Source organism: Helianthus annuus, chromosome 9 (assembly GCF_002127325.2).
Source record: "Helianthus annuus cultivar XRQ/B chromosome 9, HanXRQr2.0-SUNRISE, whole genome shotgun sequence".
Taxonomy (NCBI): Eukaryota; Viridiplantae; Streptophyta; class Magnoliopsida; order Asterales; family Asteraceae; genus Helianthus; species Helianthus annuus.
The window spans coordinates 1064872-1088054 of record NC_035441.2 but is presented as its reverse complement, the minus strand read 5'-3'; the positions used below and the strand labels follow the sequence as shown (position 1 = coordinate 1088054).

Below are 23183 nucleotides of genomic sequence, written 5' to 3'. Positions count from 1 at the left end.
CGAAATCTCAACACCAGCATAACTCGAGACCGATAGTCTCGACTCGAGACCGTCAATACTTGTTATTAGACCGGCACTGTTACAGCCCAACTGTTTGGGCCGAATACTTAGAATTGTTATCTGATTTCTATTGGACTGCTGATACGTATGTGATTTGCCATGATTGCTTTTGTGTACAATACGTGTAGAACATACGTGCTATATACGAACCTGACTTGTATAATAACCATGATAGGACGTGGTTGACCACTTACTAGCTTACCTGTACTTTCGGTGTATCTGCCGAGCAACCCAAGGTGAGTTCACACAGCCAAGGCATGGGATTCCCGGGTTGGGAATTGGGTTGGATTATTTGGAATGGATGATTACTCGTGCTTACGCAATCACTAGACTATAGACCATCGACCTCAGGATAGTCAGGACACTTACGTAAAACCTACGTAAACTAGTATCTACCATTGTCTCCCGGGTCGGGAGGACACTTACGTAAATCCTACGTAACCTAATACCCACTACTGTCTTCCGGAACGGAAGGACACTTACGTAAATCCTACGTAAACCCCATGCGTACCACTGTCCTCGGGGAAGGGTACTCACATAAATCCTACGTGACCTAGTACGTATTCCTGTTCTCGGTTTAAGAAGAACCCATGGTTGCTAATAGTCTAGTAAGTACCATAGTGGGAAGCCCCCATAGTAAAGGTAAATGTGGGAATCCCCCACTAGTAATATATATATACAAGGCAATGGGAAACCCCCACCATTAGTACATACATGCATGGGAAGCCCCCAACTAGATGAACATACTCATTACTATTACGAACTTATTTTCTGTGAACTCGCTCAACTAGTTGTTGATTATCTGCTGCATGCCTTGCAGGACCTTAGGTACATTATGGAGCTTGCACAGGGAGGAGCAGGTCGTTGTGGGATACGGGTCGTGAACGATATTTGAACTTATAACTTATTTTGGGTTTTCATTACAATGCTTCCGCTACTTAAACAAAGTTTGGTTTGAACATCAATCGTATTGAATTGGGTTTTATGAACTACTTTAACTATTATATGCTTGTTAAATATGATTGATGGCTTGATCCCGGTCATGTCACGCCTCCTAGCGGTGGTACTCCGCATGTGGATTCTGGGGGTGTGACAAGGTTAAGGCAGAACACCAACATCCCTCTGGATTATTGGAGCAACCAGAGATTCCGGTTTGGAAATGGGAAAACATTTCAATGGATCTCATTACCAAGTTACCGCGCACTAAAAGAGGTCACGACGCCATTTGGGTTGTTGTTGATTGTCTTACAAAGTCAGCATATTTCTTGCCAATCTGTGAGAGTTTATCTGCTGACGATCTTGCCAAGATATATGTTGATGAGATTGTATCTCGACATGGTGTTCCTTTGAACATTATATCTGACAGAGATGCTCGATTCTCGTCTCGCTTTTGGAGAACCTTGCAACCTGCCATGGGTACCCAACTTAATTTGAGCACAGCGTACCATCTGCAGACAGATGGTCAATCTGAGAGAACAATCCAGACACTAGAGGATATGCTTAAAGCGTGTGTGATTGACTTTGGTAGTAGTTGTGTTGGTGCACTACATCTGTTGACTTCGTCTTGTATCGAGTCTTATATTGTATTGAATAGATTAGGGCATGTATTACGAGAAAACTGGAGAGTGTATGTTGTTAGTAAGGTAGTTTCGCTCATAGGGTCATAGTCTAGAAGTTTCGCTTTTGTGAACATGTAGGTTCTGCTTATGTGTACACATGAGGTTTCGCTCATGTGAACATGTCACTGGAGCGAAACCTCAAGCCTATAAATAGGCCAATGAGCGAAATCAGTTGAGATGTTGTACAATTCCATACCGAGGTGCTGCCGGTGTGAAGAACTGCATGTAATCAAGTGATAATCAATACAATTAGCAGTTTTAGTGAAGAATCAGCTATTTCTACCTCCGTTTCTTGTTATTCCGCACCTGAAACGTAGTTGAATGCCTCTGAACGACTCAATCGGGTCAGAACACGATCCTACAATTGGTATCAGAGCTTGGGAGGAGGAGTTCTACAGAGATTAGCTGGATTTCATCTTGATTTCTTACTTCTACACATTCTTTCATCATTTCAGAAAGTTTTAACTGTCGGATTTCGCTCAAAATTTCACAGAGTGTGTGTTATTGGACATTGGTGTATGTTGTTAGTAAGGTAGTTTCGCTCATAGGGTCATAGTCTAAAAGTTTCGCTTTTGTGAACATGTAGGTTCTGCTTATGTGTACACATGAGGTTTCGCTCATGTGAACATGTCACTGGAGCGAAACCTCAAGCCTATAAATAGGCCAATGAGCGAAATTAGTTGAGATGTTGTACAATTCCATACCGAGGTGCTGCCGGTGTAAAGAACTGCATGTAATCAAGTGATAATCAATACAATTAGCAGTTTTAGTGAAGAATCAGCTATTTCTACCTCCGTTTCTTGTTATTCCGCACCTGAAACGTAGTTGAATGCCTCTGAACGACTCAATCGGGTCAGAACACGATCCTACAAGTGGTATCAGAGCTTGGGAGGAGGAGTTCTACAGAGATTAGCTGGATTTCATCTTGATTTCTTACTTCTACACATTCTTTCATCATTTCAGAAAGTTTTAACTGTCGGATTTCGCTCAAAATTTCACAGAGTGTGTGTTATTGGACATTGATAAACCCTGGAAAGTTTTGGACCAAAATACGGACTAAAAATGGATCAAATTGACCTCCGATTAAGTTTCACTTACTCATACATTATATAGTTTCGCTTATTTGATCACTTAGTTTCGCTCCAGTGTAATCAAACTTGAAAGGTTTCGCTCCTGAGTAACTAGAGATTTCGCTCCAAAGGCCTATTATTGTCTGGTTTCGCTCTTGTGACAGGCAGGTTTCGCTTTTTGGGACATCTAGTTTCGCTCAAATTGGAAATTAAGTAGTTTCGCTTATTTGAACTCAGAAGTTTCGCTCCAAAGGTCATCAAGGGTTTCACTCTTTTGTCATTAAACAACTAGTTTCGCTTAAAAGGACATCAGGGGTTTCGCTTTTGTATCACCATTCACCATATTTCTTTTATTGTGCACATACACCTGGTTTCGCTTATTTGTCACTGAGTTTGAAAAACGCGCTAAGTCATCATGGATACCGAGTTCTATAACGCTTTTGCAACTCTGACTAGTCCAGCTGCTATTGCTCAAGCTATGAATCTTGAAAATGAGACAGGAACCACCCAAAAGCCTCCAAAATTGATTAGTATCGAAGAATACTACGGGTGGAAAGATCGATTCGAGAATTCGGTTCAGGCAAATCATCTTAGATCTTGGGAATGCATATTGAAGAAATACGTGTTGCCTCGAACAGAATTGTAGGTTACCAAAAAGTTATCAGAGTTTACTGATCAAGAACGCGTTATGTACAAAGCAGAAAAAATGATGATCAGTCTGTTACAACAAGCTATCAAGGAGGATATTTTCATTCTGCTACAGCATGACAAAACTGCAAAGTCAATCCGGGATGCTCTTAAAGTCAAGTTTGAGGGTAGCGAGAATATGATAAAGAGTAAGAAGGTGCTGCTCAAGAAAGAATTCGATCTGTTCAGCAGCTTACCAAGAGAAGATACAAAGAAGCTGATAGAGAGATACTGCCACTTAGTGCGATCCATGTCTATGTTGAGAATTACAAAAGATCGTGAGGATTGGGTGGACAAGTTAGCTGATGCCTTACCGTAGAAAGAGTGGGGAACGTACTTGATGATTCTGAAGAATACGGGTGTTTATGATGGGTTGACAATTTCACAGTTCATCGAGAAGATCGACAGTCAGGATCTGGAACAACAAAAGATAGCTAGGATGAACAGTCCGAGTGGTCAAGAGGATGTTAAGATGTACTACAAAGGTAGTGTTCCGGTTTCTGAAGCTGAGAGAAGTCCGAAAATCCAGACTGCATTCAGTGCTGGGGATTCAACAGATAAAGCAGATCAGAGTTCAACCAAGAGCAGTGGATTCTCATCATTTCCAAGTGTCAATCCCAAAGAGTCAAATACAAGTTTTCAGTCTCAGGGCACAAAGACACGAAATGGTTATATAATTTAGTGCAACATCGCTCCAAGTCATCCCAAAGGTCAAAGTTTTTTGGAAGAAACTGCTAAAGACCACATGGCACTTCTTGGTCCAGTGTTACTATCTTATGAAGGCCTTGTTGCTAGTCGGATCGGGAATCCTATGTTCACCAAAGAGGATTACGATCAGATAGACGCCGAAGAAATGGAACTAATGGATATCAAATGGTGTCTTGCTAGTGTTCTTCGTCGTGCTGAAAAGTTCAAGACAATTACTGGGAGAAATGACTTTCTTGATGCTCATGTATCTACTTTAGGTTTTGATAAATCTAAAGTTACTTGTTTTCGATGCAGGGAGAAAGGCCATTTCAAGCGAGAGTGCAAAGGAAGAGAAGTTAGTGGTGCTCAGAATCCATTCGGAAAAGACGACTCCTACCGGAAAGCCATTTATCAGCAGGTTGGTCAATCACAAGACTCACAGACGGCTCATGGTAGGAAGATTGAGGATTCGGAGAGAGCATGTTTTTCAACTGGAGCAACTACATCACCTGAAAGCGAAGCATGTACAGTCGATCAAGATGATGAAAGACTGCCTGAAGGCTTCAGCTGGGATATGTTTGTTGATGAAAAGGGTGACTACAAAGCTTTTATAGCCAATATTGTGAGAGAACCAGACATGTTTACCACATGGATGAAGTCGATTGGTGTGACGGTGTTGGGTGTCGAATCCAGCAAATAAATATAATATAAACCCACTAAACACACTAAAAATAGTATAATGGAAGTAGGGTTCGTGTCCTCAGGGATACAGATTAATTAATTGAATATGCCAAAAACGCTTTAGACACAGATACGGTTGTTTTGAAAGGGGGGTTTTTAGTTTAACTAAATGTAAAAACAATTTTTAATTTTTAGATTAAAAAGAAAAGCTAATTAAAGTGGTTGTGAAAATTCAGATGTTAGAAACTAATTTCAACACCAGGGCAATTTCTTGATTCGGTTCGACTTACGATCATTAACGGTCACGGTGCAATGATCCTTTCTAAATAATAGTTTGTATCGGCACTAGACGTCACGCAGTTCGGACATCCACTCTAGCTAATGTCTAACCAAGCGCAGTTCGTTGATTAGAGCCAACCCGCTACTCTAAGCTCACGCCGTTCGGATTTTAGCGTGCGGGTTGCGTGATAGAAGTATCGATTATAATCAAACACTCACGCCGTTCGGAGTGCCTAACTATATTGTATGATTCTATAATAATTTTGGGTTCATAGACAAACTCAAATTATTATTTGTTCCTTGTATCAAGAAAATTAAAACTTTATTAGGGTTCTAAAAATTGATTGAACTTTATTAGAAAAATTAATAAGTTGATCAGGTTTATTAACAATCTAATATTTTCCGGATTGGATCCGTATTAAAAACAAGAATCACACAAACAAACTACTAAAATAATCAGATCTAACATAACCGTTTCACATAAGGTTGTGAACCAAATCAAAGAAAACACGCCCCGATGTCGAAACTATAAACGTCTAGCCGGACATGGTGGCTAAAACAATCAAGTCAAATACAAAACAAAGCATAAACTAACAAACCAAAATCACTTCCCAAAATCTGATTTGTTGCTTCTTTCGAACTCCACTCGAATTTGCAGCCGTCAAAGATGGGTTTTTTTTAGATTGTTCGTGATCCTTTTTTTTATTCCCAGCCAACAATTCCCTACTTCTCATGGGCCTTTATTTTTCTTTATTGTGGTTCATCTCTAATTTAATTAAGGCCAGCTTCTCATTCTCATCATCAGCCCAACAATTTCTTTAATTTCCATTTCCAAATTTTAGTCCAACTAAAATTCATTAACTAAAGCCCACTTTCATAACTTCAATTTTTGTTGGATGCTGCTGGTTTCGAGCTCCTTGTAGATTCTATTTAGATCTTTATTTTCTTGAGCTTTAAACTTACACCTTCCACTAAGTTACCAACTTTTAACCTCATTGTTCCTTTTGACTGAGCTTGAACATAAATTGGATCGCATCAACGGCTGCTTTGCTCTTCTTGTTTTATTATGAATACCTCTTAAGCTTTTCCACGCCCATTGTGATATATGGCGATTGCTCCACATCTACAAAATCATTAAAATGTCCAAAGTAGATTCCGTTCCACAAAAACGCGTATTTCGCAAAATAAGGAGGTATGACTATGAAATATGCATGATATGTGGTGAAATATTAATATTATTATGCAATAAAACGTGCCTAAAAATGCAACTAACAAATTAAAGTGGTTGTGAAAATTCAGATGTTAGAAACTAATTTCAACACCAGGGCAATTTCTTGATTCGGTTCGACTTACGATCATTAACGGTCACGGTGCAATGATCCTTTCTAAATAATAGTTTGTATCGGCACTAGACGTCACGCAGTTCGGACATCCACTCTAGCTAATGTCTAACCAAGCGCAGTTCGTTGATTAGAGCCAACCCGCTACTCTAAGCTCACGCCGTTCGGATTTTAGCGTGCGGGTTGCGTGATAGAAGTATCGATTATAATCAAACACTCACGCCGTTCGGAGTGCCTAACTATATTGTATGATTCTATAATAATTTTGGGTTCATAGACAAACTCAAATTATTATTTGTTCCTTGTATCAAGAAAATTAAAACTTTATTAGGGTTCTAAAAATTGATTGAACTTTATTAGAAAAATTAATAAGTTGATCAGGTTTATTAACAATCTAATATTTTCCGGATTGGATCCGTATTAAAAACAAGAATCACACAAACAAACTACTAAAATAATCAGATCTAACATAACCGTTTCACATAAGGTTGTGAACCAAATTAGGGCTGGCAATTGGGTACCTGTTAAGACACGATTAGACCTGTTTGACTGAAAAATACACCCTTTGACTTTTTTAACTTTTAAAATAATTAAAATTACAAAGTTAGAATCTATCATTTATTTATCTTTGTACATAAAACATAAAACTGTTTTATAAACATGAGGTAGAAAGTAGTTAAACGAGTCGTAATCATGTTTGAAACTTATGTTGTGCGCGCCGTCAGAAACCTGTTAAACCTGTTAAGACACGATTTGCCAGCCTTAAACCAAATCAAAGAAAACACGCCCCGATGTCGAAACTATAAACGTCTAGCCGGACATGGTGGCTAAAACAATCAAGTCAAATACAAAACAAAGCATAAACTAACAAACCAAAATCACTTCCCAAAATCTGATTTGTTGCTTCTTTCGAACTCCACTCGAATTTGCAGCCGTCAAAGATGGGTTTTTTTTAGATTGTTCGTGATCCTTTTTTTTATTCCCAGCCAACAATTCCCTACTTCTCATGGGCCTTTATTTTTCTTTATTGTGGTTCATCTCTAATTTAATTAAGGCCAGCTTCTCATTCTCATCATCAGCCCAACAATTTCTTTAATTTCCATTTCCAAATTTTAGTCCAACTAAAATTCATTAACTAAAGCCCACTTTCATAACTTCAATTTTTGTTGGATGCTGCTGGTTTCGAGCTCCTTGTAGATTCTATTTAGATCTTTATTTTCTTGAGCTTTAAACTTACACCTTCCACTAAGTTACCAACTTTTAACCTCATTGTTCCTTTTGACTGAGCTTGAACATAAATTGGATCGCATCAACGGCTGCTTTGCTCTTCTTGTTTTATTATGAATACCTCTTAAGCTTTTCCACGCCCATTGTGATATATGGCGATTGCTCCACATCTACAAAATCATTAAAATGTCCAAAGTAGATTCCGTTCCACAAAAACGCGTATTTCGCAAAATAAGGAGGTATGACTATGAAATATGCATGATATGTGGTGAAATATTAATATTATTATGCAATAAAACGTGCCTAAAAATGCAACTAACAAATCTCCCCAAGCTTAAACCTTTCCTTGTCCTCAAGGAAGTCAAGAATAAGAATAATCCGAGAAATAAACACGAAAAACAATACACATATGCATGCTTACTATTTTTTTTTCAACCCGCTTCTTTTATTCCGGAAAATAAACTTGTAATGAGATCATATCTAACAATATCAACTCCTATTACATTCATTCGAACCCGGGAAATACTTAAACGTGTAACCGCGATTGTTGATATTTTGTATCCCTTTAAACTCAAACCCGCTTAATCACAACCAAATGCTTTCTGCTTAATAATATACAAATTTACCAACATGGTTCAATCGTCCCCACGCCCAACACCTATGGCAACATCTACCCAACCTCACGACTTTTTGAAGATATCCAAAATCACACTTGATGCGACCATGCATCCAGACCATGACACGATAGTTATTATCTTTTTTTTTCCGTTTTTCAAGGGGTCGGGACTTTTCTCCCTAATTTGCTCAAATATTTTTTTATTTCGATTTCGATTTTTTTTTTCAAATTTTTGGCAAACATTGTGCTCTTTTACCCCTTCTTTTTTCTCTTTTTTTTTCTTTTTGTTTTTTTTTTTTTTTTTTTGTTTTAAACTATAATAACCTATGAGGTCAATTTTTCACCAATTTGAGGTCAATTTTTCACCTCTTTATTACGGAGGTGTCATGATATGGAGAACATGGTGTGTGATAGAGGATATGCAACTTAACCGATTTTTGGTCGGGATCAATCTTTGACCACAAGCATCAAGATGGGAAACTAAACACATATATATAATTAAGGTTATTGCATCCAACATTGGTGTTCCTAAGTTAGGGCCGAGCCTATCAACACATCCCGAATTATCTATGTTTTCTTCCCCAAAGTTACCATTTCACGCATAAGCTTCGACATGCCAGAAATTTTATATCATCTCTCATTTTTCACAAATCATTTTCAGCGGAACAGAAACGGTTTTTTTTTATTTTTAATTTTTTTTTAAGAATTTTTTTTATGCATGTATATACACCCTAAATGCAACGAACATGAAGAATGCAGCTATTTACAAACTAACTAGGTAATGCAAGCTAAAATGAGAACATAGAAATTACCTCAAATCTCAACCTCCCCAAGCTTAAGATATAGCATCGTCCTCGAGGCTCGGAAAAATATGTGGAAGGCATCTACAAAGGCGGCAGAGGATCGGGTCGAAGATGTTTTATGCGAACGCTTGGACAGTGGTGATCTTGAGACAGTTGGGCTACCCTTTTCTCTTTAACAATGCTTTCAAAACAAGATCAACACAAATTGGTGGCAAATATCTCATAAACAGATAAACAATTTAACGACACCACCATTTGCATATAATTTATCTTCAAAGTTTTAATTAACATCAAGACACATACTAAATAGCCTCACATATTAACTCAAATTTTGAATATAAATAAATTCACATGAGACATACCAGAGAGTATTCAAAACCATATATGCGGGCAGAGTCGTAGAAGGGGGTGTCGGTGAACATCGGAGACGAGTCCGACGGCTGAAGACGTAGACCGGCGGTCGTTCGACTGTGGTGGGTTGCCGGTTCAGGTGGCAGCCGGCGGTTGAAAACGATGGTCGGTAGTGGGGCTTGGTGACTCGTGGTTCCAGAGGGCGGCGTGAGATGGAGGAGAAGTGGCGGTGGTCGACGATTGATGAAGTGGAGGTGAGCGACCGCGTCGAGTAGCGGGTCAGCGGAGTAGGGTTGAGGTATCAAGGCGGAGATGACGGAGAAGGTCGACAGGGGAAGTGATTCCGGTGCAGGTGGCAGCCGGCGGTCGTTCGGAGTGCGAAGGAGGTGCGGCTGTGGAAGTGAACCGGCGGTGGAGAAGGTAGAAGATCTTGGTTATGGGGGAGAAGGGTTTCAGGTCTGAACGATGTTTTGGAGAGAATAGAGGGGATTTGTTTGTTTTATCTATTATTATTATAAGCTTATTTTTGGTTTTTTCTTTTTTTTTTTTTTTTTTTTTATTGCTTGAAGCCTGCCAACTCTATAATTGTTCACAGAAGGTTCACCCGGCCGGGTGAGAGTTTGACACGCCCGTGTCAAGGTTCTGAATAAGTTTAATAAATTTTAACACGGCCGGGTCACGGTTCTGAATTAAAAACTATCTTTCACATGACCGGGCCATTTTTTATAGAATTTTTAACACGGCCGGGTTAAGGTTCTGAAATAAAAACTCACTTTCACACGACCGGGCCATTTATTAAAAAATATATATATATCCAACCGGTCGGGTTAAACTTTTGACTAAAAAAAACATTTTTTTTTGTTTTTATATTTTTTGTTTTTTTTTTCATATTAAAAAGAAAGAGAACAATACGAAATCACGGGTTGCCTCCCGCGAAGCGCCTTTCTTTCTCGTCTTTGGCTAGACTTGGACCCCATTTTATTAATCTGGTGCTTGCTCAATACACGGAAGGAGCTTTCGGATAATACTTGGTAATTTCATTTTTGATGCTCTTTCCCTTGCTTTCTTCTGCGGGTCCATGAGGATCTTAACATCCATTAGATCATCCCCAAGCTTGAACTTTTCAGTAAGTTCATTTGTCGCTGCTTCATCAATACTTCTGTTTGACACTAATGCTTGAACATCATGGTTAGACAACTCAAAACATTCATCAGTTAGCGGCTCAATAACATCTATATAATTCAAACATGAGACATCACTAGGATAACGCATAGCATCATCTATATTAAAATTGATTACCTCCCCATCAAATTCCATAGAAAGGGTGCCGCTATAAACATCGATTTTTGTTCTTGCGGTTTTTAAAAATGGCCTCCCTAATAATATGGAACTTGAATTTGGGGCCTCATCACCCTCCATGTCTAACACATAGAAATCCGCCGGAAATACTAATTCATTCACTTGTACCAATATATCTTCTAATACACCTTTTGGGCGTACTATGGATCGATCGGCCAATTGAATGACTACCCCGGTCCTCTTTAACGGTCCTACATTAAGTGTTTTAAAAATCGAGTATGGTAGGACGTTAATAGAGGCTCCAAGGTCTAACATAGCTCTAGGCACAGTGATATTCCCCAATTTACAAGGAACGGTAAAAACACCTGGATCCTTGCACTTTGGAGGTAGTCTCTTTTGTAACACTGCAGAAATATTTTCACTAACCTTGATCGTTTCATTACCTTTAAGCTTCTTCTTTGATGTACAAAGTTCTTTGAGGAACTTCGCATACCGTGGTACTTGCTTTATAGCATCAAGGAGTGGAATATTTACCTCTACCTTCCTGAATGTCTCCATGATTTCTTGCTCTTCCCTTTCCTTCTTTGTGCTTCGTAGCCTTGATGGGAATGGAGCTATAGGAGTAAATTTCATTTCACTTCCAACTGGTTCTTGTACTTTCATCTTATCTTGGTCCTTCTTCTCAACAACAATTTCCTCTTTTTCTTGCATACTCGGACCGTCGTAGCTCTTTCCACTCCTCAAGGTAACGGCACACACGTTGTGCTTTGGGTTATTCTCGGTTTGTGCGGGTAATTTACCTTGAGACTCTAATTTACTCACTGAGCTAGCGAGTTGAGCCATTTGTTGTTCCAAATTCTTGATGCTAGCTTTAGTCTCCTGTTGGAACGTATGCGTGCTGGTTGCCAAGCTTTTCACGATGTCCTCTAAAGACATTCCTGAGCTGCCCGTTTGTTCTTGGGCGGGTGGCTGTTGTCGAGGCTGAAAGTTTTGTGGTTGTTGGTTACGTTGGAAGGTTGGGCATTGTTGATATTGTTGAGGCCTTTGCTGGAAATTCATGTTGGGAGGACCCCAATTCTGATTGCCCCGGGGTTGTTCATATTGTCTTGAATTTTGTCCCGGGTAACCTCCAAGTGCTTGTGCTTGTTCAACATCATCTTGCAGTGTGGGACACATATCAGTGGGGTGTCCAAATTGTAAACAAATTCCACAAGCTCGTGCTTGTGGCTCAGCACTCTTATCCTTGGTGAGTTGCATAACTGCTTTTGTCAGCTCAGCGAGTTGGGTTTCGATGTGAGGAGTGCTCACTTCCTTGACTGCGCGTGGCACATCGGTGTACCACTCTTCATCTTGTGCTGAGTGTTTGGTGTCTTCAGCTATGGATGTAATCAAAGTTCTAATCTGAGTAGGTGTTTTGTCGAGTAGAGCCCCTCCACTAGATGCATTTATCAAGCGTCTCTCCATTGGTGCCAATCCTTCACAAAAGTATTGAAGGAGTTGGTGATCAGTTATGCCGTGTTGTGGGCAACGAGCACACAACTTTTTAAATCTGTCCCAATAAGTGTGCAAGGCTTCTCTTTTGAGTTGCTTGATTCCAATGATCTCCTTGCGTAGGATCGAAGCTTTAACTTCTGGGAAGTATTTGTCAAGAAACAACTTTGCAAGTTCGTTCCAAGTAGTTACCGACCCCGGTGGTAGGTAATATAGCCATTCTTTTGCTGAGTCTTGAAGAGCAAAGGGGAATGCCCTTAGCTTGATTTGATCTTCAGTGACGTTGTGTGGCTTCATACCAGAACACACAACATGGAACTCTTTGAGAAACTTGTGTGGGTCTTCATTCTCTAAGCCTCGGAAAAGTGGTAATAGGTGAATGAGCCCGGATTTCAACTCGAAGTTCTCCATAGCAGGGTAGTTAATGCAAAGGGGTTGTTGTGGGACATCACGAGTTGCCCACTGTCTAAGGGTTTGTTCATTTGCCATTGTAACTGCGGGAAATTGTGGTTTAGGTAAGTTTGGTTCTTGGTGAGTATGGGTAGGTGAGTGTGGTGGAGTGATGGGTGTTTCTTGATGGGATTGTGATTCTGTTTCAGTTTCTGATTCACTTGACAAGAGTATGTCTTGCCAAATGTTGGTGACCGGAGGTGAAGATATAGAGGATGAGGAGCTTGCTAACTTCTTTCGTTGTTTTGCTTGCTTCCTTAATCTCTTTGCTGTTTTCTCGATCTCCGGGTCAATCTCGAGTGGTGTACCTGTACGCAAAGATCTTGGCATAAAACGATTAAATTTGCCGTATCCCCGGCAACGGCGCCAATTTGTTGGGTGTCGAATCCAGCAAATAAATATAATATAAACCCACTAAACACACTAAAAATAGTATAATGGAAGTAGGGTTCGTGTCCTCAGGGATACAGATTAATTAATTGAATATGCCAAAAACGCTTTAGACACAGATACGGTTGTTTTGAAAGGGGGGTTTTTAGTTTAACTAAATGTAAAAACAATTTTTAATTTTTAGATTAAAAAGAAAAGCTAATTAAAGTGGTTGTGAAAATTCAGATGTTAGAAACTAATTTCAACACCAGGGCAATTTCTTGATTCGGTTCGACTTACGATCATTAACGGTCACGGTGCAATGATCCTTTCTAAATAATAGTTTGTATCGGCACTAGACGTCACGCAGTTCGGACATCCACTCTAGCTAATGTCTAACCAAGCGCAGTTCGTTGATTAGAGCCAACCCGCTACTCTAAGCTCACGCCGTTCGGATTTTAGCGTGCGGGTTGCGTGATAGAAGTATCGATTATAATCAAACACTCACGCCGTTCGGAGTGCCTAACTATATTGTATGATTCTATAATAATTTTGGGTTCATAGACAAACTCAAATTATTATTTGTTCCTTGTATCAAGAAAATTAAAACTTTATTAGGGTTCTAAAAATTGATTGAACTTTATTAGAAAAATTAATAAGTTGATCAGGTTTATTAACAATCTAATATTTTCCGGATTGGATCCGTATTAAAAACAAGAATCACACAAACAAACTACTAAAATAATCAGATCTAACATAACCGTTTCACATAAGGTTGTGAACCAAATCAAAGAAAACACGCCCCGATGTCGAAACTATAAACGTCTAGCCGGACATGGTGGCTAAAACAATCAAGTCAAATACAAAACAAAGCATAAACTAACAAACCAAAATCACTTCCCAAAATCTGATTTGTTGCTTCTTTCGAACTCCACTCGAATTTGCAGCCGTCAAAGATGGGTTTTTTTTAGATTGTTCGTGATCCTTTTTTTTATTCCCAGCCAACAATTCCCTACTTCTCATGGGCCTTTATTTTTCTTTATTGTGGTTCATCTCTAATTTAATTAAGGCCAGCTTCTCATTCTCATCATCAGCCCAACAATTTCTTTAATTTCCATTTCCAAATTTTAGTCCAACTAAAATTCATTAACTAAAGCCCACTTTCATAACTTCAATTTTTGTTGGATGCTGCTGGTTTCGAGCTCCTTGTAGATTCTATTTAGATCTTTATTTTCTTGAGCTTTAAACTTACACCTTCCACTAAGTTACCAACTTTTAACCTCATTGTTCCTTTTGACTGAGCTTGAACATAAATTGGATCGCATCAACGGCTGCTTTGCTCTTCTTGTTTTATTATGAATACCTCTTAAGCTTTTCCACGCCCATTGTGATATATGGCGATTGCTCCACATCTACAAAATCATTAAAATGTCCAAAGTAGATTCCGTTCCACAAAAACGCGTATTTCGCAAAATAAGGAGGTATGACTATGAAATATGCATGATATGTGGTGAAATATTAATATTATTATGCAATAAAACGTGCCTAAAAATGCAACTAACAAATTAAAGTGGTTGTGAAAATTCAGATGTTAGAAACTAATTTCAACACCAGGGCAATTTCTTGATTCGGTTCGACTTACGATCATTAACGGTCACGGTGCAATGATCCTTTCTAAATAATAGTTTGTATCGGCACTAGACGTCACGCAGTTCGGACATCCACTCTAGCTAATGTCTAACCAAGCGCAGTTCGTTGATTAGAGCCAACCCGCTACTCTAAGCTCACGCCGTTCGGATTTTAGCGTGCGGGTTGCGTGATAGAAGTATCGATTATAATCAAACACTCACGCCGTTCGGAGTGCCTAACTATATTGTATGATTCTATAATAATTTTGGGTTCATAGACAAACTCAAATTATTATTTGTTCCTTGTATCAAGAAAATTAAAACTTTATTAGGGTTCTAAAAATTGATTGAACTTTATTAGAAAAATTAATAAGTTGATCAGGTTTATTAACAATCTAATATTTTCCGGATTGGATCCGTATTAAAAACAAGAATCACACAAACAAACTACTAAAATAATCAGATCTAACATAACCGTTTCACATAAGGTTGTGAACCAAATCAAAGAAAACACGCCCCGATGTCGAAACTATAAACGTCTAGCCGGACATGGTGGCTAAAACAATCAAGTCAAATACAAAACAAAGCATAAACTAACAAACCAAAATCACTTCCCAAAATCTGATTTGTTGCTTCTTTCGAACTCCACTCGAATTTGCAGCCGTCAAAGATGGGTTTTTTTTAGATTGTTCGTGATCCTTTTTTTTATTCCCAGCCAACAATTCCCTACTTCTCATGGGCCTTTATTTTTCTTTATTGTGGTTCATCTCTAATTTAATTAAGGCCAGCTTCTCATTCTCATCATCAGCCCAACAATTTCTTTAATTTCCATTTCCAAATTTTAGTCCAACTAAAATTCATTAACTAAAGCCCACTTTCATAACTTCAATTTTTGTTGGATGCTGCTGGTTTCGAGCTCCTTGTAGATTCTATTTAGATCTTTATTTTCTTGAGCTTTAAACTTACACCTTCCACTAAGTTACCAACTTTTAACCTCATTGTTCCTTTTGACTGAGCTTGAACATAAATTGGATCGCATCAACGGCTGCTTTGCTCTTCTTGTTTTATTATGAATACCTCTTAAGCTTTTCCACGCCCATTGTGATATATGGCGATTGCTCCACATCTACAAAATCATTAAAATGTCCAAAGTAGATTCCGTTCCACAAAAACGCGTATTTCGCAAAATAAGGAGGTATGACTATGAAATATGCATGATATGTGGTGAAATATTAATATTATTATGCAATAAAACGTGCCTAAAAATGCAACTAACAAATTAAAGTGGTTGTGAAAATTCAGATGTTAGAAACTAATTTCAACACCAGGGCAATTTCTTGATTCGGTTCGACTTACGATCATTAACGGTCACGGTGCAATGATCCTTTCTAAATAATAGTTTGTATCGGCACTAGACGTCACGCAGTTCGGACATCCACTCTAGCTAATGTCTAACCAAGCGCAGTTCGTTGATTAGAGCCAACCCGCTACTCTAAGCTCACGCCGTTCGGATTTTAGCGTGCGGGTTGCGTGATAGAAGTATCGATTATAATCAAACACTCACGCCGTTCGGAGTGCCTAACTATATTGTATGATTCTATAATAATTTTGGGTTCATAGACAAACTCAAATTATTATTTGTTCCTTGTATCAAGAAAATTAAAACTTTATTAGGGTTCTAAAAATTGATTGAACTTTATTAGAAAAATTAATAAGTTGATCAGGTTTATTAACAATCTAATATTTTCCGGATTGGATCCGTATTAAAAACAAGAATCACACAAACAAACTACTAAAATAATCAGATCTAACATAACCGTTTCACATAAGGTTGTGAACCAAATCAAAGAAAACACGCCCCGATGTCGAAACTATAAACGTCTAGCCGGACATGGTGGCTAAAACAATCAAGTCAAATACAAAACAAAGCATAAACTAACAAACCAAAATCACTTCCCAAAATCTGATTTGTTGCTTCTTTCGAACTCCACTCGAATTTGCAGCCGTCAAAGATGGGTTTTTTTTAGATTGTTCGTGATCCTTTTTTTTATTCCCAGCCAACAATTCCCTACTTCTCATGGGCCTTTATTTTTCTTTATTGTGGTTCATCTCTAATTTAATTAAGGCCAGCTTCTCATTCTCATCATCAGCCCAACAATTTCTTAAATTTCCATTTCCAAATTTTAGTCCAACTAAAATTCATTAACTAAAGCCCACTTTCATAACTTCAATTTTTGTTGGATGCTGCTGGTTTCGAGCTCCTTGTAGATTCTATTTAGATCTTTATTTTCTTGAGCTTTAAACTTACACCTTCCACTAAGTTACCAACTTTTAACCTCATTGTTCCTTTTGACTGAGCTTGAACATAAATTGGATCGCATCAACGGCTGCTTTGCTCTTCTTGTTTTATTATGAATACCTCTTAAGCTTTTCCACGCCCATTGTGATATATGGCGATTGCTCCACATCTACAAAATCATTAAAATGTCCAAAGTAGATTCCGTTCCACAAAAACGCGTATTTCGCAAAATAAGGAGGTATGACTATGAAATATGCATGATATGTGGTGAAATATTAATATTATTATGCAATAAAACGTGCCTAAAAATGCAACTAACAAATTAAAGTGGTTGTGAAAATTCAGATGTTAGAAACTAATTTCAACACCAGGGCAATTTCTTGATTCGGTTCGACTTACGATCATTAACGGTCACGGTGCAATGATCCTTTCTAAATAATAGTTTGTATCGGCACTAGACGTCACGCAGTTCGGACATCCACTCTAGCTAATGTCTAACCAAGCGCAGTTCGTTGATTAGAGCCAACCCGCTACTCTAAGCTCACGCCGTTCGGATTTTAGCGTGCGGGTTGCGTGATAGAAGTATCGATTATAATCAAACACTCACGCCGTTCGGAGTGCCTAACTATATTGTATGATTCTATAATAATTTTGGGTTCATAGACAAACTCAAATTATTATTTGTTCCTTGTATCAAGAAAATTAAAACTTTATTAGGGTTCTAAAAATTGATTGAACTTTATTAGAAAAATTAATAAGTTGATCAGGTTTATTAACAATCTAATATTTTCCGGATTGGATCCGTATTAAAAACAAGAATCACACAAACAAACTACTAAAATAATCAGATCTAACATAACCGTTTCACATAAGGTTGTGAACCAAATCAAAGAAAACACGCCCCGATGTCGAAACTATAAACGTCTAGCCGGACATGGTGGCTAAAACAATCAAGTCAAATACAAAACAAAGCATAAACTAACAAACCAAAATCACTTCCCAAAATCTGATTTGTTGCTTCTTTCGAACTCCACTCGAATTTGCAGCCGTCAAAGATGGGTTTTTTTTAGATTGTTCGTGATCCTTTTTTTTATTCCCAGCCAACAATTCCCTACTTCTCATGGGCCTTTATTTTTCTTTATTGTGGTTCATCTCTAATTTAATTAAGGCCAGCTTCTCATTCTCATCATCAGCCCAACAATTTCTTTAATTTCCATTTCCAAATTTTAGTCCAACTAAAATTCATTAACTAAAGCCCACTTTCATAACTTCAATTTTTGTTGGATGCTGCTGGTTTCGAGCTCCTTGTAGATTCTATTTAGATCTTTATTTTCTTGAGCTTTAAACTTACACCTTCCACTAAGTTACCAACTTTTAACCTCATTGTTCCTTTTGACTGAGCTTGAACATAAATTGGATCGCATCAACGGCTGCTTTGCTCTTCTTGTTTTATTATGAATACCTCTTAAGCTTTTCCACGCCCATTGTGATATATGGCGATTGCTCCACATCTACAAAATCATTAAAATGTCCAAAGTAGATTCCGTTCCACAAAAACGCGTATTTCGCAAAATAAGGAGGTATGACTATGAAATATGCATGATATGTGGTGAAATATTAATATTATTATGCAATAAAACGTGCCTAAAAATGCAACTAACAAATTAAAGTGGTTGTGAAAATTCAGATGTTAGAAACTAATTTCAACACCAGGGCAATTTCTTGATTCGGTTCGACTTACGATCATTAACGGTCACGGTGCAATGATCCTTTCTAAATAATAGTTTGTATCGGCACTAGACGTCACGCAGTTCGGACATCCACTCTAGCTAATGTCTAACCAAGCGCAGTTCGTTGATTAGAGCCAACCCGCTACTCTAAGCTCACGCCGTTCGGATTTTAGCGTGCGGGTTGCGTGATAGAAGTATCGATTATAATCAAACACTCACGCCGTTCGGAGTGCCTAACTATATTGTATGATTCTATAATAATTTTGGGTTCATAGACAAACTCAAATTATTATTTGTTCCTTGTATCAAGAAAATTAAAACTTTATTAGGGTTCTAAAAATTGATTGAACTTTATTAGAAAAATTAATAAGTTGATCAGGTTTATTAACAATCTAATATTTTCCGGATTGGATCCGTATTAAAAACAAGAATCACACAAACAAACTACTAAAATAATCAGATCTAACATAACCGTTTCACATAAGGTTGTGAACCAAATCAAAGAAAACACGCCCCGATGTCGAAACTATAAACGTCTAGCCGGACATGGTGGCTAAAACAATCAAGTCAAATACAAAACAAAGCATAAACTAACAAACCAAAATCACTTCCCAAAATCTGATTTGTTGCTTCTTTCGAACTCCACTCGAATTTGCAGCCGTCAAAGATGGGTTTTTTTTAGATTGTTCGTGATCCTTTTTTTTATTCCCAGCCAACAATTCCCTACTTCTCATGGGCCTTTATTTTTCTTTATTGTGGTTCATCTCTAATTTAATTAAGGCCAGCTTCTCATTCTCATCATCAGCCCAACAATTTCTTTAATTTCCATTTCCAAATTTTAGTCCAACTAAAATTCATTAACTAAAGCCCACTTTCATAACTTCAATTTTTGTTGGATGCTGCTGGTTTCGAGCTCCTTGTAGATTCTATTTAGATCTTTATTTTCTTGAGCTTTAAACTTACACCTTCCACTAAGTTACCAACTTTTAACCTCATTGTTCCTTTTGACTGAGCTTGAACATAAATTGGATCGCATCAACGGCTGCTTTGCTCTTCTTGTTTTATTATGAATACCTCTTAAGCTTTTCCACGCCCATTGTGATATATGGCGATTGCTCCACATCTACAAAATCATTAAAATGTCCAAAGTAGATTCCGTTCCACAAAAACGCGTATTTCGCAAAATAAGGAGGTATGACTATGAAATATGCATGATATGTGGTGAAATATTAATATTATTATGCAATAAAACGTGCCTAAAAATGCAACTAACAGACGGTGAAATATGTAGAGGAGCAGTCTATTACATCTGAAGAAAGCTCAGAAAGTGCTGATGAAGGTTTACAGAGTTCAGATGAGAGTGTGCAAAATGATGTTACTTCAGAAAAAGAAGTTGTATTTGATCAAACACCATCTGAGTCTGGTGTATCAGATGCTGATTCTGTAAAATCTGTACAATTTGATCAATCACCAATTGATAACAGTAGTGATGATGATGATGAGGAAGAGAATCATATAAATGTTGCTAAATCTCATCTATCTTCTGAAAGTTTTCATTTCTATTTAACAGATCGTATGGAAAAGCTGAAGGCAAAAACAGTTGCAAAAGAGCAAATGGAAATGAAGACTGAAAATGGTGATGAGGAGACAGTTAAAACTGAACAGGTGGTTGACGAAAAGATGTCTGAAGCTGAGAAGGTGATCGAGATAGAAAAAGTGATTGAAGTGGTGAAAACAATCGAAGTTGAGAAGATTGTTGAAGTTGTCAAGCCTTGCGAGAAGTGTTTGGAAGCTTGCAAGGAATGCTCAACAAAAGATGACATAATTGCTGAATATGAGAAGAAGAAGGAGCAGTTACTGTTCAACCTCAATTATGTGAAAGAATCCTATGATGTCTTGAACAAAACAGTAACTGGTCTCCAAAAGACAAACTCAGAAAGAGAACAAGCACTTACGATGATGAATGCTGTGATGATGACAAAACAGAAAGCTATCAACTTTTACATCGAAGAGATTGCTAAATGGAAGCAAGAGTTGGAGACAGAAAAGATAGAGAATGAGAGAATTAGACGGTTGTTACAAAGCTATTCAAGTTCTGATTATCTCATTGACCGTATTTACCCAACTGTTGCAGGTATGGAAGCATTTCAAGATGAGAAGCCGAAGAAACAGAAAGATAGTGGTAAGAAACCGACTGTTAGTTACAACAAGTGTTCGCCTCCAAGTTGGGAAGGGTATTCTCCTAGAAAACCAAACGAGGAGCAACTTGCAAAAGCAGTCAATATAAAGCTAAAAACCGACACAACTGATGAATTACCAGAAAACAGTGACGTCACGTTTACCTCATCTGACACTGATCATGAGTCTGAGTTAATCAAAAAGGTGGTCGATCAGGTGTTGGATACTGATGAGGATGAGTCAAAGTCTGAGTCTGGAGGGTCAAGTTCGTCAGTCAACAGTTCAAATTTGTCGGTCAGACGATCATACAGTAAAGAGTTTTTGTTATCAAAAGCAAATGTGGATGATGAAACATTTGAAGTAGCATACACTTTAAATGATTCGGACAAATTATATTCTGACAAAGAATTTCCAATAAGAAGTGTTAAGATTGAATTGATCAAAAAGGTTTTCAAAATGACAGAAATCAATATTTTTGAAATAAAAGATTTAAATCTTACTGAAAAACCTAAAAAATACACTTTAAGAGTTCAACAACGTTTAAAAAAGAAAAAGGGTTACAATTCTAGTTCGGGTTTTCAAAAGAAATCTAACCAAAATCGTAGCTACAAAAAGAAAGGTTTAGGTTTTATTCCACCAGAAAACCATAAAAATGATAAAATTTCTAAAACTAAAACAGAATTCATTTCAGGAGGAAGTTCTGAAGATGAGCAGAAGAAACCATTCTGGAGACAGTCAAACCAAGAGTTTCTTGCTGAGAAGAGAAATATTGGAACGGAAGTGTTTTATCAAAGAAAGACTTGTACTTGTTACAAATGCAATGAAGCTGGTCACATTGCATGGAACTGCCCAAAGAACATTAAGAAAAACACGCTCAGAAATTGAAAGAAATAGTTGTTGATGTTGAACCACCAACAGAAAAACTTAAATTTTTTGAAAATTCAACTTATGAGGTTGGTGAGTGTTCTAAAAAGAATGTTTACAAATAGAAAGTTGAAAACAACCAAGTGTGGGTTGTTAAAAAGGTTAGTGAGAAAGTCGGCGATGAATCTGGTTCTACAAAACCAGAGGAGCCACAAGGTGAGGTGAAAATTTCAGTGAATGATGTTGATTTTCCATCCTTGAAATTTGAAGAAGTTAAAAAGAAAGTTGGTAAAACATAAATCTCAAATTAGTTTTATAATGAGAAAATTAAGTTTGATGTCGAGAAAACATTTAATGGAAGTGCTAAGAAAATTTTTGGAAAGATGTTAAATGGGAAAGCAAAGGGGGTTAAGGATTTTTATGCTACTAAAAAGGCAACTTACAACCCCACTTCGCAAGAATTGAAAGCCATCAAGTCTGAGAAGACTTGGATGGAAGCCTATGATGTGTGTAAAATGCAACATATTAATTTCATCAAATGAGGCATAAAACTAACCCTTTTTAAGTACTAATGTTGGAAAAAGAGTGTTTTTGTCTTCCTTTTGTATTTTCAGGATAAAATGAGCTCAAATTCACAAAAGAAGCAAAAAGACAGCTAATTCTAACATAAATACAAGAAAAGGAACAAAAGTAGATTGCCCGAACCCTCAACGGCATCCTCCCAAGAAAAGAAGAGAAAACAGAAGACTGAACACGCGCCATGCTCAGCCAGCACGGGGCCGTGCCCAAGAAGCAGCAGAAAAGACAAACTTGCAGAAGCTTCTATTGCCCACCACGGGGCCGTGTCCAGTGAGCACGGGGGCGTGGCGAATGTACAGCAGGCGCATTAATTGTAATTGAGAATTACAATTAATGAAGAGAGAGAGTGTCAGACGGGCACGGGGGCGTGTCCAGCGGACACGGGGCCGTGCCCAGCCTTCTGTTCAGCCTATAAATAGGAGTGCTTGGTTTCATTCCAACTCATCCCTTGGCACACCACCTCTCTCACACTTCATCCACCACCCACCACCACCATAACACCATAATCCATTGTCCATCGTAGAGTGTGTGAGTCATCTCGGGATCCAAGATTGATAGTAAGATTTCTTGACAATCAAGGCCATGTTTGCCTAAGTCTCTTACATCACTTGGTGAAGACAAGTGTTTAGTATAATACTTTTTATTTTTAATCTTTTGCACTTTTTATTTGGTTTTGTATTAATGACTTTAGCAACTAGTTGCTTATGTTGAAGGTGATCTTTCCTTATCGTTTGTCCGTGGTGTCTTGGCATTATTTTACTGTCTATATAAAATAAAGGATTTTCTCCATTCATATCTCCACGGTCTATATGGAGGTATGTTGGCTACATGGTGGGGGTTAAGGGAACGGTTTGGTAAGGGTCTTGCCCTTGTTCA

General features: G+C 38.0%; 1 protein-coding gene and 1 long non-coding RNA gene across 2 annotated transcripts; both read right to left on the bottom strand.

Annotated features, from left to right (window-relative positions):
• Positions 1 to 7185: 7185 nt before the first annotated feature.
• Positions 7186 to 9902, bottom strand: LOC110877016. The gene is made up of 2 exons (XR_004866496.1): positions 9432 to 9902; positions 7186 to 9250 (listed from the first exon to the last, which is right to left on the bottom strand). It is a non-coding gene; the product is annotated as an uncharacterized LOC110877016 (long non-coding RNA).
• Positions 9903 to 10401: 499 nt separating this feature from the next.
• On the bottom strand, positions 10402 to 12990 carry LOC110880341. The gene has a single exon (XM_022128934.1). The coding sequence runs from the start codon at positions 12988 to 12990 to the stop codon at positions 10402 to 10404; it is 2589 nt and encodes an 862-aa protein (XP_021984626.1).
• Between the last annotated feature and the right edge of the window lie 10193 nt (positions 12991 to 23183).

What these genes read in the sequence shown, in the direction of transcription:
- LOC110880341 (XM_022128934.1), bottom strand. Translation starts at nt 12,990, where the DNA reads ATGCCAAGATCTTTGCGTACAGGTACACCACTCGAGATTGACCCGGAG.